Below are 19,598 nucleotides of genomic sequence, written 5' to 3' on the forward strand. Positions count from 1 at the left end.
ACGAAATTAACACTGATGTTGTAGAGACGCTTCGGTTTTAGTCATGCACTTCTAAATTAGAGCTTTCAGCGTAATTTGAACTGCCGTGGTAGAGACGCTTTGGCTGCCTCTAACCAGAGCTATTTGAATCGTTTTTGCCGAGACACTTTGGTTGAGCCATTTTAGTCTCACTCTTCCAACCAAAGACATCAACGGAACTTGTCCAGCTGGTGTACACACTTCGATTAAGCTGTTTTAGCTACGCGCTTCTAAGCAAAGCACATAGGTTAAGTGGGAACGTTCTTTTAATTTCTTTCAGGTAAATGTGCAGCGAACCCCAAAAATTGAATCTGAAGAAACAATCGCGTGCCAAAATACAGGTACGGGGCACATCGTCATCTGGTTTGAGCTACTGCATCAAAAGGCAATATTCTGAGAAAATAATGGGCAATTATGTTGTTTTTGCTTGTGGCCATTAAGGAATTGCGCCTGGATGTGCAACACGTTTTTGTTTGACCAAATGGCTTTCAACAGTCTGCCAATTAAAATGTAAGCAACCTTTTATCTAATGGAACGGGACTGATGACATTATGGAATGCTGACTCATTGAGATGGTATGATTACCTCTGCCGGAGCCTACTAGCGATTGGGTTCTAAGAACATAGGGGCATATTATCAAGCCAGGCGATACAATTATCGCCGCTTTAGCGGCAGAAAACCGCCTCTAAAACGGCGATAACGTTCTTGATAATATGCTCTATGGAATTCCCATTGAAGCCCATGTTAGATGTGAAGGACATCTAAAATGGGCTTCAATTGGAATTCCATAGAGCATATTATCAAGCACGTTATCTCCGTTTTAGCGGCAGTTTTCTGCCGCTAAAGCGGCGATAATTGTCTCGCCTGGCTTGATAATATGCCCCATAGTAGGGATCAGCTGATCTCGCAGTTCAGAATAAGGTATAATGATACCAGAGAGAGGAGATATTCTGAGACAGGGGTGCACATGTACAATATGTTCAATAACTAAGACACAGATTGTTTGTGTTTTCCAGCTTTTCGGTACTGAAGAGAACCCCGTATGCGAAGGGGTTTGAAACGCGTCAACCTGTTTTGTGGGGACAATCAAGTATACAAATTGTTGTTAAAAATTGAAAGCTTTGTATTTTGAGAATTTGTGTCTGGTTGGCCATTGTTGTTCATTAGAGAATCTTTTTTGTATGTGTATAAATTTGTTATTTTGAGGTACGGGTGTGCTGGTATGTGAGGGAAGTGTAATGAATGTATGATTGAATAGATGCGATTGGCAGAGAGGGGCGCATGAAGTGAAGTTTGAATGGGTGAAAAGATGTATCATAAGAAAGTGTGTGGGTAAGGGGAGCTTGGTTGTTTTCAGAACTTTTAAATATTATGTACTTTGGTGATTTATTTATGTAAAGTCAATAATACATGTTGATTAAGTCAAACGGAAAAAGAGGTGTTTTTCGGAAGCATTGTTTTCATTTCAATGCACCGGGTTGCAAGGTGGATATCTGTAGCTCTGAATATTTGTGTGGATAGCTCTCTGTGTCTGGCTGACTCTGTATGTGTGGCTCTGTATGTATGTCTGGGGGATACACTTTGTATGTGTGTGGCTCTGTGTGGGTGGTTCTGTATGTGTGGGGGGTTGGCTCTCTCACTACGTCACTCTCTCTCCCAACTCACTCTCACTACCTCACTATCTCTCACTACCTCTCACTATACTACACTCTCTCTCACTACCTCTTTACCTCACTCTCTAACTCACTACTCAACTCTCTCTTTCTCACAGCAACACAATATCACTACCACAGTAACTATCTCTCACTCTAAAACACTACTTAAAAACTTCACTCTCTCTATCTCACTACCTCACTCTCTATCACTACGTCACTATCTAGTTCTATCTCACTCTCACTACCTCACTATATCACAACACACTCTCTCAAAACTTCACCACATCACTCTCTCACTACCTCACAACTTCACTCTCTCTTTCTAACTCACTAATTCACTCTCTATCTCACTACCTCACTCTCTCTCTCTCAAATACACTAAGTCACTTACACTCACTCTTTCACTACCTCACTCTATCTCACTACTTCACTACATCACTCTATCTCACTACTTCACTACATCACTCTCTGTTTCTATCTTAATACCTCACAACATCCCTCACTACCTCACTCTCTCTTTCACTACCTCAATCTTTCTCTATCTCACAATATCACTCACTGTTTCTATCTCACTATGTCAGAAAATACCTCTCACTCACTCACTCTTTCACTACCTCACTCTCTATCTACCTCACTCTCTCTCACTACCTCACTCTCTATTTCACTACCTCACTCTCTCTCTCTATCTCACTACCTCACTATCTCTCTGCTAATGCAATAGGTATCACATATGCAAAAAAAAAGCTAATGCCAATAGAAATGATAATGCCATTTATTTAGGGATTCAATAATGATAAAAAAATAATGAGCAATAACAATAGCTCTACCTATAATATTGCCGAGACCATTGCATTGTAAATGCTTGTTTAAATGGAGTAGTCTCCTCATTGCTATGTCTGAAAACTTTAAACGACCTGGAGCAATTCAAACATCCGAACCGATAAAGATCCCAGCACTGTAGAATTTTAGCTAAGGTAAATAACTACTTTTTTAAAGACAACAATAGCGAAACTGGTTTCTGCTGCGTGTACTTTATTTTTATAACTGATAAAAAATTACACTATGGAAATTGTGTTTTCAGTTCATTTGTAATAATGTAATGTTCTGGTCTCATTTTTGGGATATTTACCTTATTGATATTTACGGTGTTATTTCAGTTTTTTGAAGCCTGCACAATGCAAAATGTTCTGATGGAATGTGATTTGTAGTTTTGATAACGTCGAAAATAGCATGCTTTTTATATTTTATATGAATATGAAATTTTTGTCTGTCTGCGGTTTGTAGTGTTCTAATATGAAAGGGTTTTAGGAGTCCTGCAGATCCAAGACTAGAATAGGAACGTGTGCCCGAGGTTTGGTCTGTGCAGAGCTTTACTGCACTATCTTTTCATACCTTGCATGCCTGTCCCTTGGTGTACCGGCGTTTGTCTTGCGAACAGAAACACAGTTGAACTACTATCCTTTCTGATTGTAATAAAAAGCTCACAGCTGGAGTGCTCTACTTCTGATAATAGACTCCATGACAGAGATTCACCCTGCATGCAAGCATTATGTGCAAGTCAAACGAGATGAAAAGAGTCCCACTGGTAGCAGTCATTGGTGTGAATGTACTCTGCCAGCCTGTTATTCTACAGAAAGTACATTGATTACGGTTGTGAAATCCTAGCTGGATCTGTAGGAGATTCATTATGGCATCATTGCAGTCTTCACTGAATTCTGGCATACCCAACTCTTTTATTCTGCTTTGTTACCTTAGTTGCACTTTTAATATAAAACTTTTTGTAGTAAGATTGTATTGTTCTTCTATTATGTTTATGAACTTTTAATGCCCACTTGTCCACTGTGTGTGGAATATAATTTGGTTTAGCCGTTGTTGATGAAAGCTCTTTCCGATTGGTAGACCATTTCCTTTTGGTTTTAGTTGGTCACAAATCGGGTAGACAAAAATAGCCAACAGAATGATATATTAGGATAGTTAAAGCAGATGATGAGTAGGCATGGGAGGAACGCAAAGAATTTAACTCCGCGGAATTACAACGAAAAAACTCTGCAAGATTCCATGGAAATCCTCAAACGGGCGGAGATAGGCACGTTGCCCTGCTCGAGCTGTGATTTAGCGCATGGTGGTCGCTCTCCGCTGAAAAATCAGCGCAAACTGCACCACACAGCGTGCCACAGAACACAGCTTCTCGAGTTAATTTTGCTACCGCTTGACTAGATTTTCTTTCTGACTGTGGATGGTTTGACCTCCCACGACTGTCCACGTTGGAGGAATTTTGCCAGGTGCCCTCCTAGTGCCGGAAAATCTTGCTAGGAGACGCCAAATATCGCTCATACTTGCCAACTTACTGTTGGCAAGCCATATGTGCGAAAAAAAACTCTTCTAAGCGGCTGTTGGTGGATTTGGCCAGCACTATATTGCCCAACGCAAATTATGAGATTATTTTGAGCCATCATTTAACAGCAGAGAACAGGGAGTGACAGACTGCTGAAACAATTGACATTGACAATGAATCAACGGTGGTTGTCAAATGGCAAACAATGAATGAAGACCTTGTCAGACTGTTGGCTGCTCCCTGGTCTTCTTGACATTGTGGCTGTGCTGCAAACATCACTTGGCTGTTGGCTTCTTGATGGTGTCCCAGCGTGAAAGACCAGGGGTGCTCTTCCATGACACCAGCCAAAGTAGCTACTAGTAGGTCATTCAATTTGAGTCATTTCTGTGCCTTGTACCACAGTGCATGGTCCCTACAAATAACCAACCTTTACCAAGTGGGAGTGAGAAGAGCACCATTCCCCACAACATCAAGGAAAAACTTACGTAATCATCTAAAAGTCCAATTCAGAGAAAGAAGAAGGATCTGCTATCTACTGAGCAGTCTGATGAACCAGGAAAAAATGTAATGTGCTGAGTAGCTGATCAATTTGCAATTTGGCTTTCCACTAAAACTATTCCTTAGGTAATGTTTGATGATCTGTGAGCATATTATAGAGATAGGTTATACATTTAAACTATGTATAGCCTACCTCTATAATATGCTCATGAGCTCAGTGACCAGTGGTACATTGTATAGAGAATCGATACCCCTAAGAAAGCCGGCAGGTGATGGTGGAGAGTGCCCATCTTGAGACAGAAAAAACATTGAAAAAAGTTCTGTTTGCGAAATATACATATACAAAAAAAACAAGCCGGTAGTAGACATAATCTTGTTGATTGCACCTTGATCGCAAAATGAACATATAAACATTTTGTTACTCATCATTTTGAAGCAACACTCTTGCCATATATAAGAAGCTAATACCAGCAAAGACAAAGTATAAACCAGCAGTCTCACCATGGCATTGTCATGGGAAGAAAATGTGAAAAAAGTCAGAAAAAGAACAAAACCTTGCCATCCTATCCTGGATTCTGTGATTAGAGGCAGAACTGGCACGAGTGCCTCAATGGATCTAATTATACAAAGACTTGCAGCATTGTATTACCTAGTACAAGGAGAAAAACCAACACCAACATGCACAGAGGTCTCCGGTATAAGAGACTTCCGTAATTCATTGGTGGGTGCAATGGAAGCAGTCTGGAAGACAAGATCAAAATATAGATGCAATGTGACCAAACAACTGCCAAAGTGAGTGCCATAGAGAGTTTGCTAATCAGCCTGGAAGACCATATACTTTGGGGGAACCTTAGAATATATTCCCTGACATAGGGTCCAGGGGATGAGGTGACTCTATGCACCAAGTTTTTAAGATTTGGATCCAATAAACCCTAAATCTTATGTACAAAAAAATATTTCATATAAAATTATCCCGTGGATTACATCACATAAGGTAAAATATGCAAAACACCTTAGAGCTACAATATTTTAATGACCGACTATGACCATGTCAAACAAATCTTTTCCCAATGATAAAAGTCCAGAAAATCACATGGAGTGGTTGAGGGATAGGAATTGTATCCGATTAATGAGTCTTCACTTAAAGCTGAAGTCTAAAAACACCCCTTTTTAGGTCTCGCCTACGCAGCGCGCATGCGCTGCATAGGAGGACCTTTAGCCGTCGCTCTGCTCTTTTTGGAAGCACACACTCGTGCTTGTGGCGGCATCCAGCTTGTGGGAGCGAGCAGGGGGCGCGCCACAAGCACGAGTGCAGTGATTCCAAAAAGAGCAGACTGCGCACGCACCACTCCCGGGCTCACCTCCTGCTCTCCCTCTTGCGCATTCAGATGTTCAAAGGAAGTGACACTGTTTTTACTGGCAGCTGGGCCCTGGCTGCACGCCAGCTTGCCTCTAGCAGCTATGCCCCTCGCATGGAGAGAGACACTTGCAGCTGGAGCACAAAACTTCGTTGCCATTCTCTCCCCACTCACCCCTGCCCCTGAATTGGATTTTTTGCGGGGACGCGCTTTGTGACTTGTAACCTCAGCTGGTCAAGTGTAAAGTGGCGTTACAGATCTTTTATCTTGTGTCTGTTTTTATGTACAGTACTGGCCGTAAAGTGAGGAGGAGCTCGCAGTCGCTGCCTCGTCATTAGCAGAGCTTAACCTTCCAACCACACCCACAGATGCTTTTAGAAACTAGACCAAGCAGCAATGACGTGGCAATTTCTTTTATTGTTTTCATTTCTTTCTTCGCTGCGTCTTCGTTTTGCATTATGTACTCAGGATTGTCATGGTGTTTGCCCAGCACACGACCACGTTCATATCCCAGCAGCGTCACAGAGGGTTTCTGCATCAGAGTGGGCAAATTATTTCCCCAACTTATGTGAGCAGTATTTGCCTACTAGTTGGCAAGTGTATTTCCGTACTAGTTGGCAAGTGTATTTCCCCAGCAGCTTTCCACAGTCTTTGTTAGGGAGTTTACCTCAGTATTTGCAAATAGTTTACCACAGTGTTGTCCTTTTGCCTGTCGCAGTATTTTGCCAGAAGATAATCACAGTATTTGCCAAACAGCTCGCCACTGTATTGTCCTTAAGATTGCCTCGTGGCGCCCAGTAGAGGCCAGTCCCTGAAGTCATGGAGTACATGTTTCGTGAAGGATATGGAAGCCCCCAGCCATGTACTGCCCCTTCTTTCACTTTGATTTGACTCGCACTAGTGTGACATGAAATTAATAAGACCCCTGAGTCTTAGTGAGTCCTAACGAGCCCATATTACACACCAATAGCCCTACTGGAAATGTCTTTGGGCAAACTCTAGGTGTTAAATATATTAAAATATTATGGAACCTTTTACTGATCCAGCACCATCTCCCCTGGAGATGCCCTTGATAATTACTACCATTCCAGCAGAGACCCAGAAGGGCCATTGCACGATGTCTGAGCTTCTAGAACTTGTTCTCAACGATAGGACCGAATACCCACAAGAGAGCTCTCTGCGAAAACAGCCATCATAAGAGAAAATGGACATAAGAACTCTATCTCCTTGAAGGCAGTACTTTTTTTTCCTCAAAAAGTCACCACTAATATTGCCATTATGTTTTTGACCATTGGATGAAATCACCACTTTTCCGCCATGTCCTTGCAAGCGTCACAGTTAATTTGAACATCCCAATGGTGACCACACGTATTATAGCCTTTAGTCATTTTTGTTTGGTTTCAAATATGTTTATTGAGTATTAATTGAACAAATAAAAAAACAAGCATTGGCATAGCCAATAGGTCTCGCATTTGGGACCTTATAAGTGTTTAACCATGCAACAGTTAATGTTGTTGTACCAAGGATATTGTGCTGCATAACTAAATACTAATATAAGGTCCCAAAAGCGAGACCTATTGGCTATGCCAATGCTTGTTCTTCTAGTAACTGTCTGCAATAGTGACCTTTATAAACAACATGTTAAAATTTGAAGGGGTGAAATGACATATTAACCAAACATGGTGAGATGAGGCTTCTTTCGGTGGCTGTTAATCACACTAAGTTCTAATCAATTAATTGGGGTGAAAGAATTTTTTTGAAATTTCACTTAACTTAAGCTGCTTCAAGTAAGTTCTTGCTGTTAATATATATTTAGAGGCCTGACTTAGGTTATTTTGCGATAGTATACATTTTTCTATTTTATCTATCTAATATAAGTGTACATTGGTGGAAACACTCCTTATTTGTACACAGTGATATTGACCTAGCACTCCTGCTCTCCTATACACATCTGCTCACTCTTTATCAGAACACTAGCATCTTGCTGAACCACATCAGGCAACAGTTCTCCAATTTTATTACTCCTTAACTATGTTTCAACTTTTAGATAGTCACAAGGATGGATGGGTGGGCAGTGTGTGGGCGGGGTGAGTGTTAAGGTGGCCATCATGTGGCTGTCACTGCCTCATTTATACTTTTGGGAGGGATTGGGAGAGGAAGAGGGTTGGAATGAGACTCTTGAGTAGTTTTGCTTTTCAGATCTCCCCAGAACTTTTACTTTTTAAAAAAAAAGCCCTATTCATCGATAGATGCAAAAAAGCTAGACGTAACACAACAGTGCGAGAGATGCATGCAAATCCATGCATTATAACTTTTGGCAGGTTGCTCCTTACCTCATTCTTGCCAAACCATTAATTTCAGCCCTAAAATCTAATAATGTTTAACCAAAAGATCCTTTCTTTCAACATGGAGTATCTTAAGAGGATAAAGATCATAGACCATTATTATAAGCTTAAGGGAGACATAGCTTTCCTCTAAGAGACCAAAATCTGCATAGGAGAAGCAGTTCAAAGGAAAAATGGCTGGATAAGAGGACCTTTTCTATTCACCTACACACAAAAGGAAAAATTGGATGGTAAATGTATTCTCCAAGAAATTGAGACTAACCATAGTCTTTTCAAAATTCGAAAATAAAGGCCTCTGGTTAACCAGAAGATTACAAATCGACTGCTCTGTGTTGTATTATGCCTCTGTGGGAGATATACCAGAGTTTTGTATCGCACTTCACTAGACATTATCTGAAATTCCAAGCAATCCAGTCATAATCCTGGAAGGAGACTTTAAGCTACCAATGGATGGGGCTCTCCCTAGAAATTAGTCATTTACGTACAAGTCCAGTAGATCCAATACTGAAATGCTCAATCTATGCAAAACAATCCCGTCGGTTTTTGACTACATGCTCTATTCAGATCATCTCAGTACATTGTTCAGGGTTGATTACAGTAGAGTGATAATGCTTCTTGGCAAACTCCTTGTTGTCTAATATCTAACCCATTGTATCCTCAGACCATGCCTGTATATTGGCAGAATCTTGGCTTGGTAATACAAACCATCATTAAAAACTTGGAAAATGCATGCCAAAACAGAATTATAATGAGCATACAAGCTTTCAGAGGGAAAAACCACCAACAATCCCTTCACCACAAATAGTTTGAAATGCCCTAAATCAACTCTGAGTTATGACAATCCGCATGTGCAAATAGAATATAGAAAACAGTATCAAACATATTAACCTAGAGAGGGATAATGTACAAAGTGAACCCACCTATGCTCTTACTGAAGGGGGCGGAACAGCTGAATACACCGAGATCATCGAAATATGAATACAGTAAAATGTCAAGTTCCAGAGTACACCTTTTGAATTATATATACTAAAATGAAAAAATCTGCAAACTAGTTAGACTTGCAAAAATGCTGGCTGCTCACATAAAATTGTAGAGGCTCTGCATTATTACACTCATTAGGAATGCTAAATCCATCTTAGTGACAAAAAGAGAAGACCTATTTGAATCCTTACATTCCCTTTTTGCGTTTTTGGACACACTAAATAAACGGTTCCTCTCTGAATAATGTCATGCCTATCGAAGAGACTGGAAGCTACCATAACTATCTATGTAGGATAGAGAAGATTACACAAACTGATAAATAGAGGAATTCACATGCTTATCAATGAATGGCAGGTCTGGATTGGTGTTATACAGATTGCACCAAGAAGCTCTTTTTAGACCCACTTGAATAATTATTTAAGCATTTTGCCAATAAGGGTTGGGATAATGGGACAGCGGAGACTCGTTATATGCTAAGAATTAACTTTTATATCAATATTAACTGTTGATTGCAAGGTATACACAAAAATGCTTGCAACAAGACTCGAGTCGATACCACACTGGACACACGATCACAAGTGGGATTTCTACATGGCAGTTTCTCAAGTGACAACACAAGTTTGAGGCATATAATAGAAAAAGCCAAAAGCCTCTTCCAGTGCAGCTCTGATGTTGGATTCAAAGAAGGCCTTCGACAATGTCTTATGGGTGTTTCTTCATGTAGGAGTTCAGTTCAATAGCGCTGTGTCAGAATATTCAGACTTAATGCAAGACACACGTCAGGACTGCCATCTACCTATTTCTGCTTGTTATTGAGCCGTTACTCAAATCGGGGGATCCCAATATTAGTGGAATTCCTTTGAAATCTGACACCTATAATGCAGCTTAATATGCAAACGATATCTTTACATGGAATGGTGAACATCAGTATGCGCCCAGATTAATGAGATAAATTCACATGCCAATGTCTCTGGCTGCTCTTTGAATAAGGACAGAAGTTAAGTTCTACCTCTTATGGGCTTGTGTAACTTCACTGTAATAGGTGATGCAGGACTAAAAGGGAACAAATCAAGAATTATTAAATATTTAGGTATCTGGTTTGGAAGAATCCAGATGAATCTTTTATATTTAATGAAAATATGACACCATGGTCAAAGACATCCTCAGTTCGTGGTCATCACAATTTATCACATGGTGGGAACAATTTGATATTATATATACGATGATTACATCTCACCATATTTTCCTTAATAGGATATAAGCTGATAGATAAATGTATACTCTGGAAATAAAAGAATCCAAGACTATCAATAAATAAGCGGTGGGGAAGAAATGCATGATATCAAACATCTTTTCTAATTCAGGATGGTGGACATTTGTTCGAGCCAAGCCCTAAAGCCACCAATCCGGCTAAACATCAAGAAGGATTTGGTGGCTTCTCTCCCTCTGTCAGCTACTTTTCCAACTAAATACATTATTCTAGACCACTCATCTAACCTTATTAAGGACACAATGTTCATACTAAGACATCTAGCTAAGAAACCTCTATGAAAGATAACGAAATCTAGCGTCATTTAATTATGGTATAACCCTGGGCGTAGCTTGGTCAGTAAGTCTGCGGGAGGTTCTGCTTCAGATTTTCCGACAATCACGCTGGCATATGCTAATAATTTTATGAGGAAAAGCTCATGAGGGGGGCCTAAGGGCCAGTGGAAAGGGAAAGGTGTGGGGATTGTGAGAGGCACTTAAACAGTATTTTGTAAAAAACCATGTTTTAAGACCTTCAAAACAGAGACGAGTATATGTGTGGGTGTTTTTGTCTAAGTATTTAGAAATACCAGGTGAAATCAGACAGATACCTTACTATATCCATCTGAAAGCTCCTGCACCCAACTATTTCTTAAGTAATGCATTTATTAGGGGGGTGTAACACCCCAAACACCCTTCCACGAAGCTTCGCCCCTGGGCATAACCATAACATTAGATTCAATGGAAAAACAATCTATTGGGATGACAGTGCTATCAGTGGGATGTCTCTGGTCTTTCCCTTTAACTTTTTCAAAAGTGCAAACCAAATAGCATCTCAATAAGGTGTTCTATATATTCCTCAAACTGAAAACCACAGTAGTCAAACTAAGCAATCTAGTAGAACCTGTCCTTCCTGTATCACTGTCAAAATTGTCATTCAGGACTAATTTGCAGCGAAATTGTATAAACTGCTAGCCCCAAACACTTCTAAGTTGAATGATATAATGTATACTAAATGCGATATAATCAGTGCTTACTCAAATCAACCCCCAGTCACTCAAAAATACTGATAGTGGATTTGGAATTACCCAGTTACTGGCCCAATTCAGATTATGGGACGTTACACAGAATTTGTTTGACACTCTCTACCCCCAACCCCCCGCTCCCTCCGCCCCCAGTCAGCTAGACAGGTTAGGACTAGACAAAACAAATGAATGGACTGTAAATTTGTACAGCCAGATTGGAAACACACAAGCACCCACCACTCCACTCCTTTCATCTCAAACTAGATTTCACAAGATTGCTTTAGACATATAAGCATCACCTTCCATACCACATATGCCACAGTCTGCGTTCTGAACTTTTCCTTGAACATGGGAGCTAAGACCATCCTATCGGGAAGCATAAAGCCAAAGGAATTTCCTTTTACACATGGTGGAACTAGTTATGTTTTACAAAGAGAGCTGATAGTAAGATACCCAATGGATCATGCACAGCAACTTCCTCAAAACGATTATGCAACAAAATGGACTTATACTTGCAAAAATCCGACTGCCATGACATCATTCAATTATATATCAGTTTCTGTTACTCAATAACCATTACATAATATTTAACTTAATTCAACTCCCCTTAAAGACTACTTCTGACTCTTGCTGCTCCAAGGCTAATGTATTATTTGCTAATGTAAATCATCATGCTGAACGCCTCTTGAACATGATCAGTTAATCTCATTGGAGAAAAGGGAATTGAGCAATTGATGGTCCAGTCATGCTGTGTTTATTGTGATAGGATCTGTTTTTGGCCTTCTCATCTTGTGTTCGATAAGATATTTAATAATCTGCAGACCTAGCTTATCATAAATAATTAATATATTAGGTGCTTTGGCATTATGTTGTGCTCTATTATATTGATGAAATTCAATTATAAAGATTGACACAAAATGTGTACACAGAAGTTGAGCTCCTTTAATGGAACGCTTGACTAGGTCTCTTTTCTTCACCTTCGCTTGATTTAGAGGTACCTTGCAACAAGTCTTATTTTTGTCTACTTGTGCTGTCGCAGTGCTAAGCTTGGGTATTCTCCAGATTGTCGCAAAGTGTTATGTGAATTGAGTAGCTTATAACTTGTACTCTACGAGCAAAGTGATCTTGAGGCCCAAATAAACCTAGGAAAAATGTGGCCTGGTGCTATAAGCCATGCTGAGCAGAATTTTATTTTAAGTGATAGTATTTGTTTTTTGTTTTCGTGGTTCCTGTGGAGTGCTTAATGAGGGTGGGAGACGGGATTAGGAGAGAAAGAATAAAGGAGGAGTTTTTGAAAGTCTTTGCTGAAGAAATGTCTGTTATTGGACGAGCCCAGACTATCAAAGCGAGCCTATTTCAGACCTTATTGACATGGCAATTACAGCAACCCATGTGGACTTTCTGCTGAGAACTGTTGGCATAGCAAAGGTCGTGCGGGCCTGGGTGTGCATAGCGCTATTGTGCTACATTGAGAATATGGTGGTTGAGCATTTGCGTGTTATGGACAGGAAATAGAACTGCATTTTGACTCTGACTCGGACATTGTAGAACCTCTGTAGAACAGGAGCCTGCATGCGAGTCTGTAGCTGTGTATTTAATTCTTTGGAGGTAGCCAACTAATGTGTATGCAGCTGGTGCTTATGGTCTTGGGGTAGTCTGGTTTAGTTTTCATACCTGGCCAGACAGTTTGAAAGCAATGATGAGGAGCCTTCTGAAAAGCTGACAAAATAAGAATAAGGCTCCTTTGAAGATGTTTATTTAAGAATACATGAGTAAGTTTATTTTCATAACATGTGGATTGGTAACTGAGTTGCAGAAGGATGAAGGGGGGAATTCATGATCACTTACTGCCTTGTGTTTTCCTACTGATCATCCTGAATAGGGTGTCCTTTCTCTCATTTCCGACATTCTACTCTGATGTTGTCTGTTTTTTTGCAGATTCATGGAGTCCGAGCTGGATCTGAATGACATTCTTCAAGAGATGCATGTGGTTGCCACCATGCCGGACCTCTACCACCTGCTGGTTGAACTGAATGCAGTGCACTCCCTGCTGGGGCTGTTAGGGCATGACAACACAGATATCCTTTGCTAAATCAAAAGGGACTTCTTCCTAATTTACATGTTTTTCTCTTTGGGGGCTTAAAATGGTCACTGAACTAGAACAAAATACACTTGTGTGAATAGCATCGCATCCTTACGTTAAACACCCAACGTCTCTTTGGCCTTCTTCGTTTCCTCTTTAGAGGGTTTGTCAGATCGAAACGACAGAATGAGAAGTAACGACTTGGTGCTGTAAAGTTTGTGGTATTTTATTACTTATTAAAAACCATTTCTTGGGCTTTGAGGTCTTTCCTTCTGACCCTTTACTTCTTCCAGATGTGAGCAGAAACCTGGCTTCCACAGCAGGACATCGTAACTACTTATCTTTGTCTTTATCATTCTGTTCATATTCCAGTTTATGTGTGCCAATTTTACCCTCGCATAAAATGTGATGTTTTCTAACTGCCTCTTGTGTCTGATGATTCTGGTAGTTTCTTCACCACTTTGATGTAGGTACACACATCTTCACACTCTAGGCATGTTACCTAATCAGTCTACCCTCATTGTACTGCAGCTGTTGACACTATGCAAACTTTACAGATTTTAAGCAGAGCTTCCCAATACTAGTCTAGTACTCTTGCAGGGCCTCAAGGCCTGCGTCCACTTCACTTTCATTGGTTGTACCATACTGCACTTTTGTGTTATGTGGTTTTCTGCAGTGTTAAATTCAAGCTCGGAAAGCTCTAAGTTTGGCCAGGCTTATTCATTCTTGTTTGTGGTGTATTTGCCTCCTGGGTGTTACACTGTGTGTGGTAGAATATTAATGCAAGGGTCATAAGTGCTTTCACTATGCAATTAGCTGTGTTGTCAGTACTGGCACGTATACAAATATCATTTTAGTTTTCTGTTAGACCTGCGAGTTTTAGTATGGTCTTACCCCAAAAGTTGTGCCTCTCCATTTTTCTGAAATTATTTTTGTTGGCCTAGTTTCCATTTGTGGCAACTTTCAGGGATCTGCGGAGCGTATACGCCAGAGTATTGTTTGTTCCTGCAACATGCTCCGCTTTGAGGTTGATGTTGAAAGCTGTCAGTCACTGTCAAAGGTCCTGAGCTTCTAAGGAAAGAGTCAGGGACCTCGTCCCTCCTTGCTTGTTCGCATAGTGCATGCTGGTCATGTTGTCTGTACGTACCAGCACTGATGATCCTTGTATGAGAGGCAGAAAAGCTTAGAGAGAGAAAGGAAGATGGTGTTGAGCTCTAGGTTGTTTATATGCTTGGACTTTTGGGATTGAGACAATTTTCAATGCATTTGGAGATCTTGGAGATGTCCACCCCAACCTTCGAGGGAGGCATCTGTAGTTATGATAAAGTCCGGATTCAATGGTAGAAATGTAAGGCCGTTGGAGATATGTGGGTCCACCAGTTCAGAGTTTGGACCGTTCTTGACATTATTTTTATAAAGTCGTAGAAAGGCCCCTCTGTTTGTAGCCATTAAAGTTGTAACTCTTCCTGCAAGGGGCACATGATTGAATTCTAATGACATCCCTAGCATTGATTTGTACTGATGTACTGAAGCGGACCTTTTTCTCTAAGATTGGAGAGCTAATTGCACTAGGTTACATTTGTCCCACCTTTTGGCTGTTTTGTCACGCCCTAGAGACTGCCCCTACTACATGGATCCTTTCACTATCGACCATATGTTTAGTTTTGGTGTACTCATTTCTTTTTTTTTTGTTGATTTAGCTGTGGTTGCAACTTTGTCTGTCATCTGTCTGAAGCCTTCGTGTTTCCAATGATCAGTGAAGCACGCCGCGCTTTATCTTTAAGTATGGCGGCCATGCCTTTCTTTTGTTCTGCATGACGTGTCTCGGGCACCTTTATTTGTAATTTTAAAGAGACTTTAACATATTTTCAAATGATGCTTTTAGCACATTTACAAGGCTATATATTTTCTTTGCTCGCCTTGTGCACCACGGGCTCTTGAATGCAGAGATCGGCTCTGGCTCATTTAGTAAACCATCAGTATGATTACTCTTAACCATTCTTGACTATAACCAGTAGTTTGTTTCATTGTTTGTTTGGTTGTTAATATCAGGGTCTTGTTGCATCCTGCACATTTTCTGAAGCCACACTTTCCCCTGCTTTTCCCACTTCCCCGTCATTACTACTGAGATGTCTATGTGACTGTGTTGTCATTGGCTGCTTCGAATGTCTCTGCTCGCGATGATTGAGTGCTTAGGGGTAGTTTAGCGTGGCTGGGTTCAAAGCTGCTCATTTGGCAGCATCTGCAGTGTGGAAGGAAGCTGTGTTTTTCAGGTAAAGGCTAATTTATATCTTTCAGCATGAGCGATAATGGCAGATTGTAAAGTGCTCTAGAGCCGCTAGTGCCAGAGAATACAAGTAGTGGGCCATTTGCAAAGGTTAGAGAGTGCTGGATGCATACATTCTGCTTGCTCAAAGAGCCAGTTGTTTGCAGTCGCTCCGTATGGTGGTGGCTGCCCTTCACATATACTGTGTTCCCAGGCGCTTCCGCATGGAACAGGCTATGTTGCTGCTGCTTTGTGATCCGGACCAGTCTCTAGAGATGGTTTCTCACTGTACTTTCTTTGCATTATAAAAAAGAATGTTCCCCCATCCATATTAAGTCCATTATAATATAGAATATTGTTCAAACCGGTTCAATTAAGTTGCTGTACAACTACACTTCCCATAATGCATTTGGTTGCCAGGAGTGGTATACGGTATCTCTGATAACCTCGAGTTACGTGGTACATTACTTTGAGCTTGTCACTAGTTTTTAATAGTCGCCGCTTTGTGCGCATGCTCTCTTTCCATTTTGTCGCGTCAGTCTCTTCTTTATCGATGCAATGACTATACCTTAAAGGCAGCTTTCCATGCAGATGTCCATGCCATAGGTGTGTTTATAATAAGCTGGCACTGTGTTGAATTCATTGTGTGCAAGGGAAATTATTCTCCTGAATGAATGATCAAAAATTAAATATTATATTTTATTGTCGTGTTGGGCTGGTCCATTTTAGATAGCTTATTAGTTATGTATTTTAAATTCAACCGGCATATGTTCACTGTGCAAATATGTACGTTTGTAATAGCTGTGTCTTTTGTACTAAATGAATGGTGTTTTTGTTTTATAATTACTGGCTCTCGAAATAACTGAATTGTAACTTAATTTAAAAAAATAAATCATTAAGATAGTATATATTTTTTTTGCTGCCAGGAATCTTGGTTTGGTAAATAACGCCATGCGAAAATATTATTTTACTGAGAGGATATTTTTGGAGCATTTGTAAAAACGTGTCTGTGTTAGGATATGTGTGTGAGTGAGAGAGCAAGCCTAGTCATGATTCAAACATCAACAACCTCCATGTTGTGCCATTACAGATGCTTGCGCTGTCAACTTAAGAAAAGCAGAGTACAATGTACTGGCAGAGGTGATGGCTAAAGCCCGTGGGGTCTTGTCAAGGAAGCCTTGCCGAGAGGTGTAGTGGCCCGTGATGAACACAGTACACAATATGAACTCCAAACACACAGAAGCACTGCTGATAAGAGGGGTTCAGCGGATCAACGCAGACTTATTATTCTTAAACAAGATAACAGACCACACAGGCATTTTGACTACATCACACGGGGTGCATGGAAAGCACCAAAGGTCTCGCCACAAAAACAGCAAACAGTTAATATAAGCTTAAGAAAAGCGATCAGATTAGAACTGCCCTGACAACCTCTGCCTGCGCTGCTATGGAACAAACAAGAATGGGTTATGGAGGGAGCAGCAGTCAAAGGCTTCATTAAACAACGTAATGCATTCTGGGAGTTGTGGTCTTGATTTTGATATCCATGAGGAGAGGCCAGTATTGGAACACATGCCCCTGATGGCATGGTGTCACCTGGTCACTTTAACTGATGTGTTAAAGGTATAGTAAGGCTGCTCTTAAAGGTGTCTTCTGAACATCTGCGCACAGGTGATAACTCTTTGTTAAACAATGTTGATTCCAGAAGGGCTCTGTATACAAGGCAGCTTTCCTAGTCTTTGAAATCTATTCTTAAAACATGTGTGCTGGAATTATTCCAACAGAAAAAAAGCATTAAGAAAAAGGTTAACACTTGGATAAAAGCAAAGTTGCTCTTGCAGGCCTCAATGCATATTTAGAAAGCATTCCCTAACTCCCAGTTGGAAGGTTTGTCTGGTTAGCTCTGCTCATCTCTCCCGCACTCTCCCACTGCCACCTCTCCTCTCTCCCTCACACTCTCACCAATCCTGTCATCTCTCACTCAAATCCCACTGTCCCCTTATTTCTCCCTCGCACTTTCATCAAACCTGTCATTTCACCCCATACCCCCACCTCCCCTCTCCCACTGCCCCCTCTCATCCCTTCCTCTGCCCCCTCTCATCCCTTCCTCACTCTCCCTGTCTCCTCTCTGTTCTTCCTGCTCACACATGTTGCCTTCCTGTACCTCCTTGCGCTCGCTGTGCACTCATCCACCTATCCCCTCCCTTTCTCGGCGCCCCTTCCACTTGTCTTGGTGCTGCTCTCAATTATACTCGGAAATTGGAAGATGTGCATAGCCTGTCTCTTTCCTTCCTCTCTGTCTGCTCAATCGCCTCTCTCATTCCAGTGCCCATCCTCTGTGCCTCACCATCAGCTGGCTAGTGGCCATTGCCTCTCTGAACACCTGCCTTACTTTAAGGTTAATAAGGTTTCTTTCGGAAGAGCAACCAGTACCTCTCTCTTTCTCGTACTATCTCTCATTCCTCTTTCTTGGTCTCTTCCCGTCTCTCTCATGTTGTTGACTTCAGATTTTTTAGCACAGTTTCTTTCCCGTGCCTTTTCAAGGTAACCATCCCTCAATCCCACCCTCTGCTCCTCCTTTTTGGGGTGTCTTCTGTATACACAGGGGCTCCCTCTTTATGCGTCTGTCACCTGCTCTCCCCTTCGTTCCCTTTTTCTCACACACTCTTCCTGCTCCTCTTTCTGGAGTTTATTCACCATTTTGTGCACAAACTACCTATCCATCTGTCTTCCTGTCTATCCTGTGCAACTCTCACCCTAACTATCTGCCTTGCCACATAATTGCACTACACAAATCCACTCCAGCCAGTTCCACAACAGACCATTCCAATCAAATCCACACAATTCCACTCCGCACCACATGCATCCACTCCAACCCAAAACACATGGGTAAAAAAGGCCTTGTCACACTAATAGTTCTAACTCTCGCAATTGCAAGACCTATTGGCATTGCCAATGCCTCTTCCACATGCTAGCACTGTCTGGGAAAAGGTTTCACCTAATTGGTGCCAGCTAAACATCCAAATAAAGTAGTCAGCAACTTAGATGGCCAGTCAAACTTTCCATAGATGCATTTTTGTTAAAATCTGCAGGTGATGATTATGTGGCAGATTTTGCAAATCCATTAATATGTGGGAAACGCCACAGCTGCGGAATCGCATAATTTCAGGGGCCCTGCATATTGTGTACTGTCCACATATTCTAAATCACTGTCAATATTGGTCTAAGCTCATAAAATGATATATATACACAGTCACTCTTGCATGGTATATGTGTATTACGCTGCCGCCTGTGTTGTACTGGCTTTATTCTTGAAGGCAGGCTGCAGTGGCGCAGTCCTTGCTTTGAGTGATACTGGGATTTTGGTGAAACAACCTCTCTATTCAAAAGCAGAAGTGATTGGCTTTTTCTGTACTTGTTCTTCTGCCATTGGTTGTACTCCCTGCTCAGTGTACTTGAAGAGTCCACGTAGATGAGTGCATGCTGCAGTGTGCTCCAAATACTGTTTATGTGGTAATAATAATGAATGGGTTAGTGAACGTTTGTGGCTGTAACACTCTCATGGTCTCAGGTTCACGGACGGGGCCTGTTTACTCGAAGAAAGTTTTTCAGTTGAAAACCTTAAGGCAGTGGTAAAAAGATTAATTGGAATAGTGATACAACCAGTTCAAAGGTATCTCTTAAAGGCTGTGCTACAGGAATGTTCATAGTATAAAATTCCACCGAAAACGCATCTCAAACTCCGCCCCAAGATGACCTCCGCTCAACCTACCTTGAGTCCCAACC

At 41.1% G+C, this 19,598-nt stretch overlaps 1 protein-coding gene across 1 annotated transcript in view; it reads left to right on the top strand.

Annotated features, from left to right (window-relative positions):
• CTNNBL1 (catenin beta like 1) overlaps positions 1-19,598 on the top strand; it is a 460,868-nt gene that overhangs the window by 175,223 nt on the left and 266,047 nt on the right. Inside the window, exon 4 of the mRNA XM_085619195.1 lies at positions 13,402-13,541. Coding sequence (XP_085475321.1) covers positions 13,402-13,541 — 140 coding nt within the window. The remainder of the gene's footprint in view (positions 1-13,401; positions 13,542-19,598) is intronic.

The sequence above is a fragment of the Triturus cristatus genome, chromosome 7 (genome assembly GCF_964204655.1).
Source record: "Triturus cristatus chromosome 7, aTriCri1.1, whole genome shotgun sequence".
In the NCBI taxonomy this organism is placed as follows: Eukaryota; Metazoa; Chordata; class Amphibia; order Caudata; family Salamandridae; genus Triturus; species Triturus cristatus.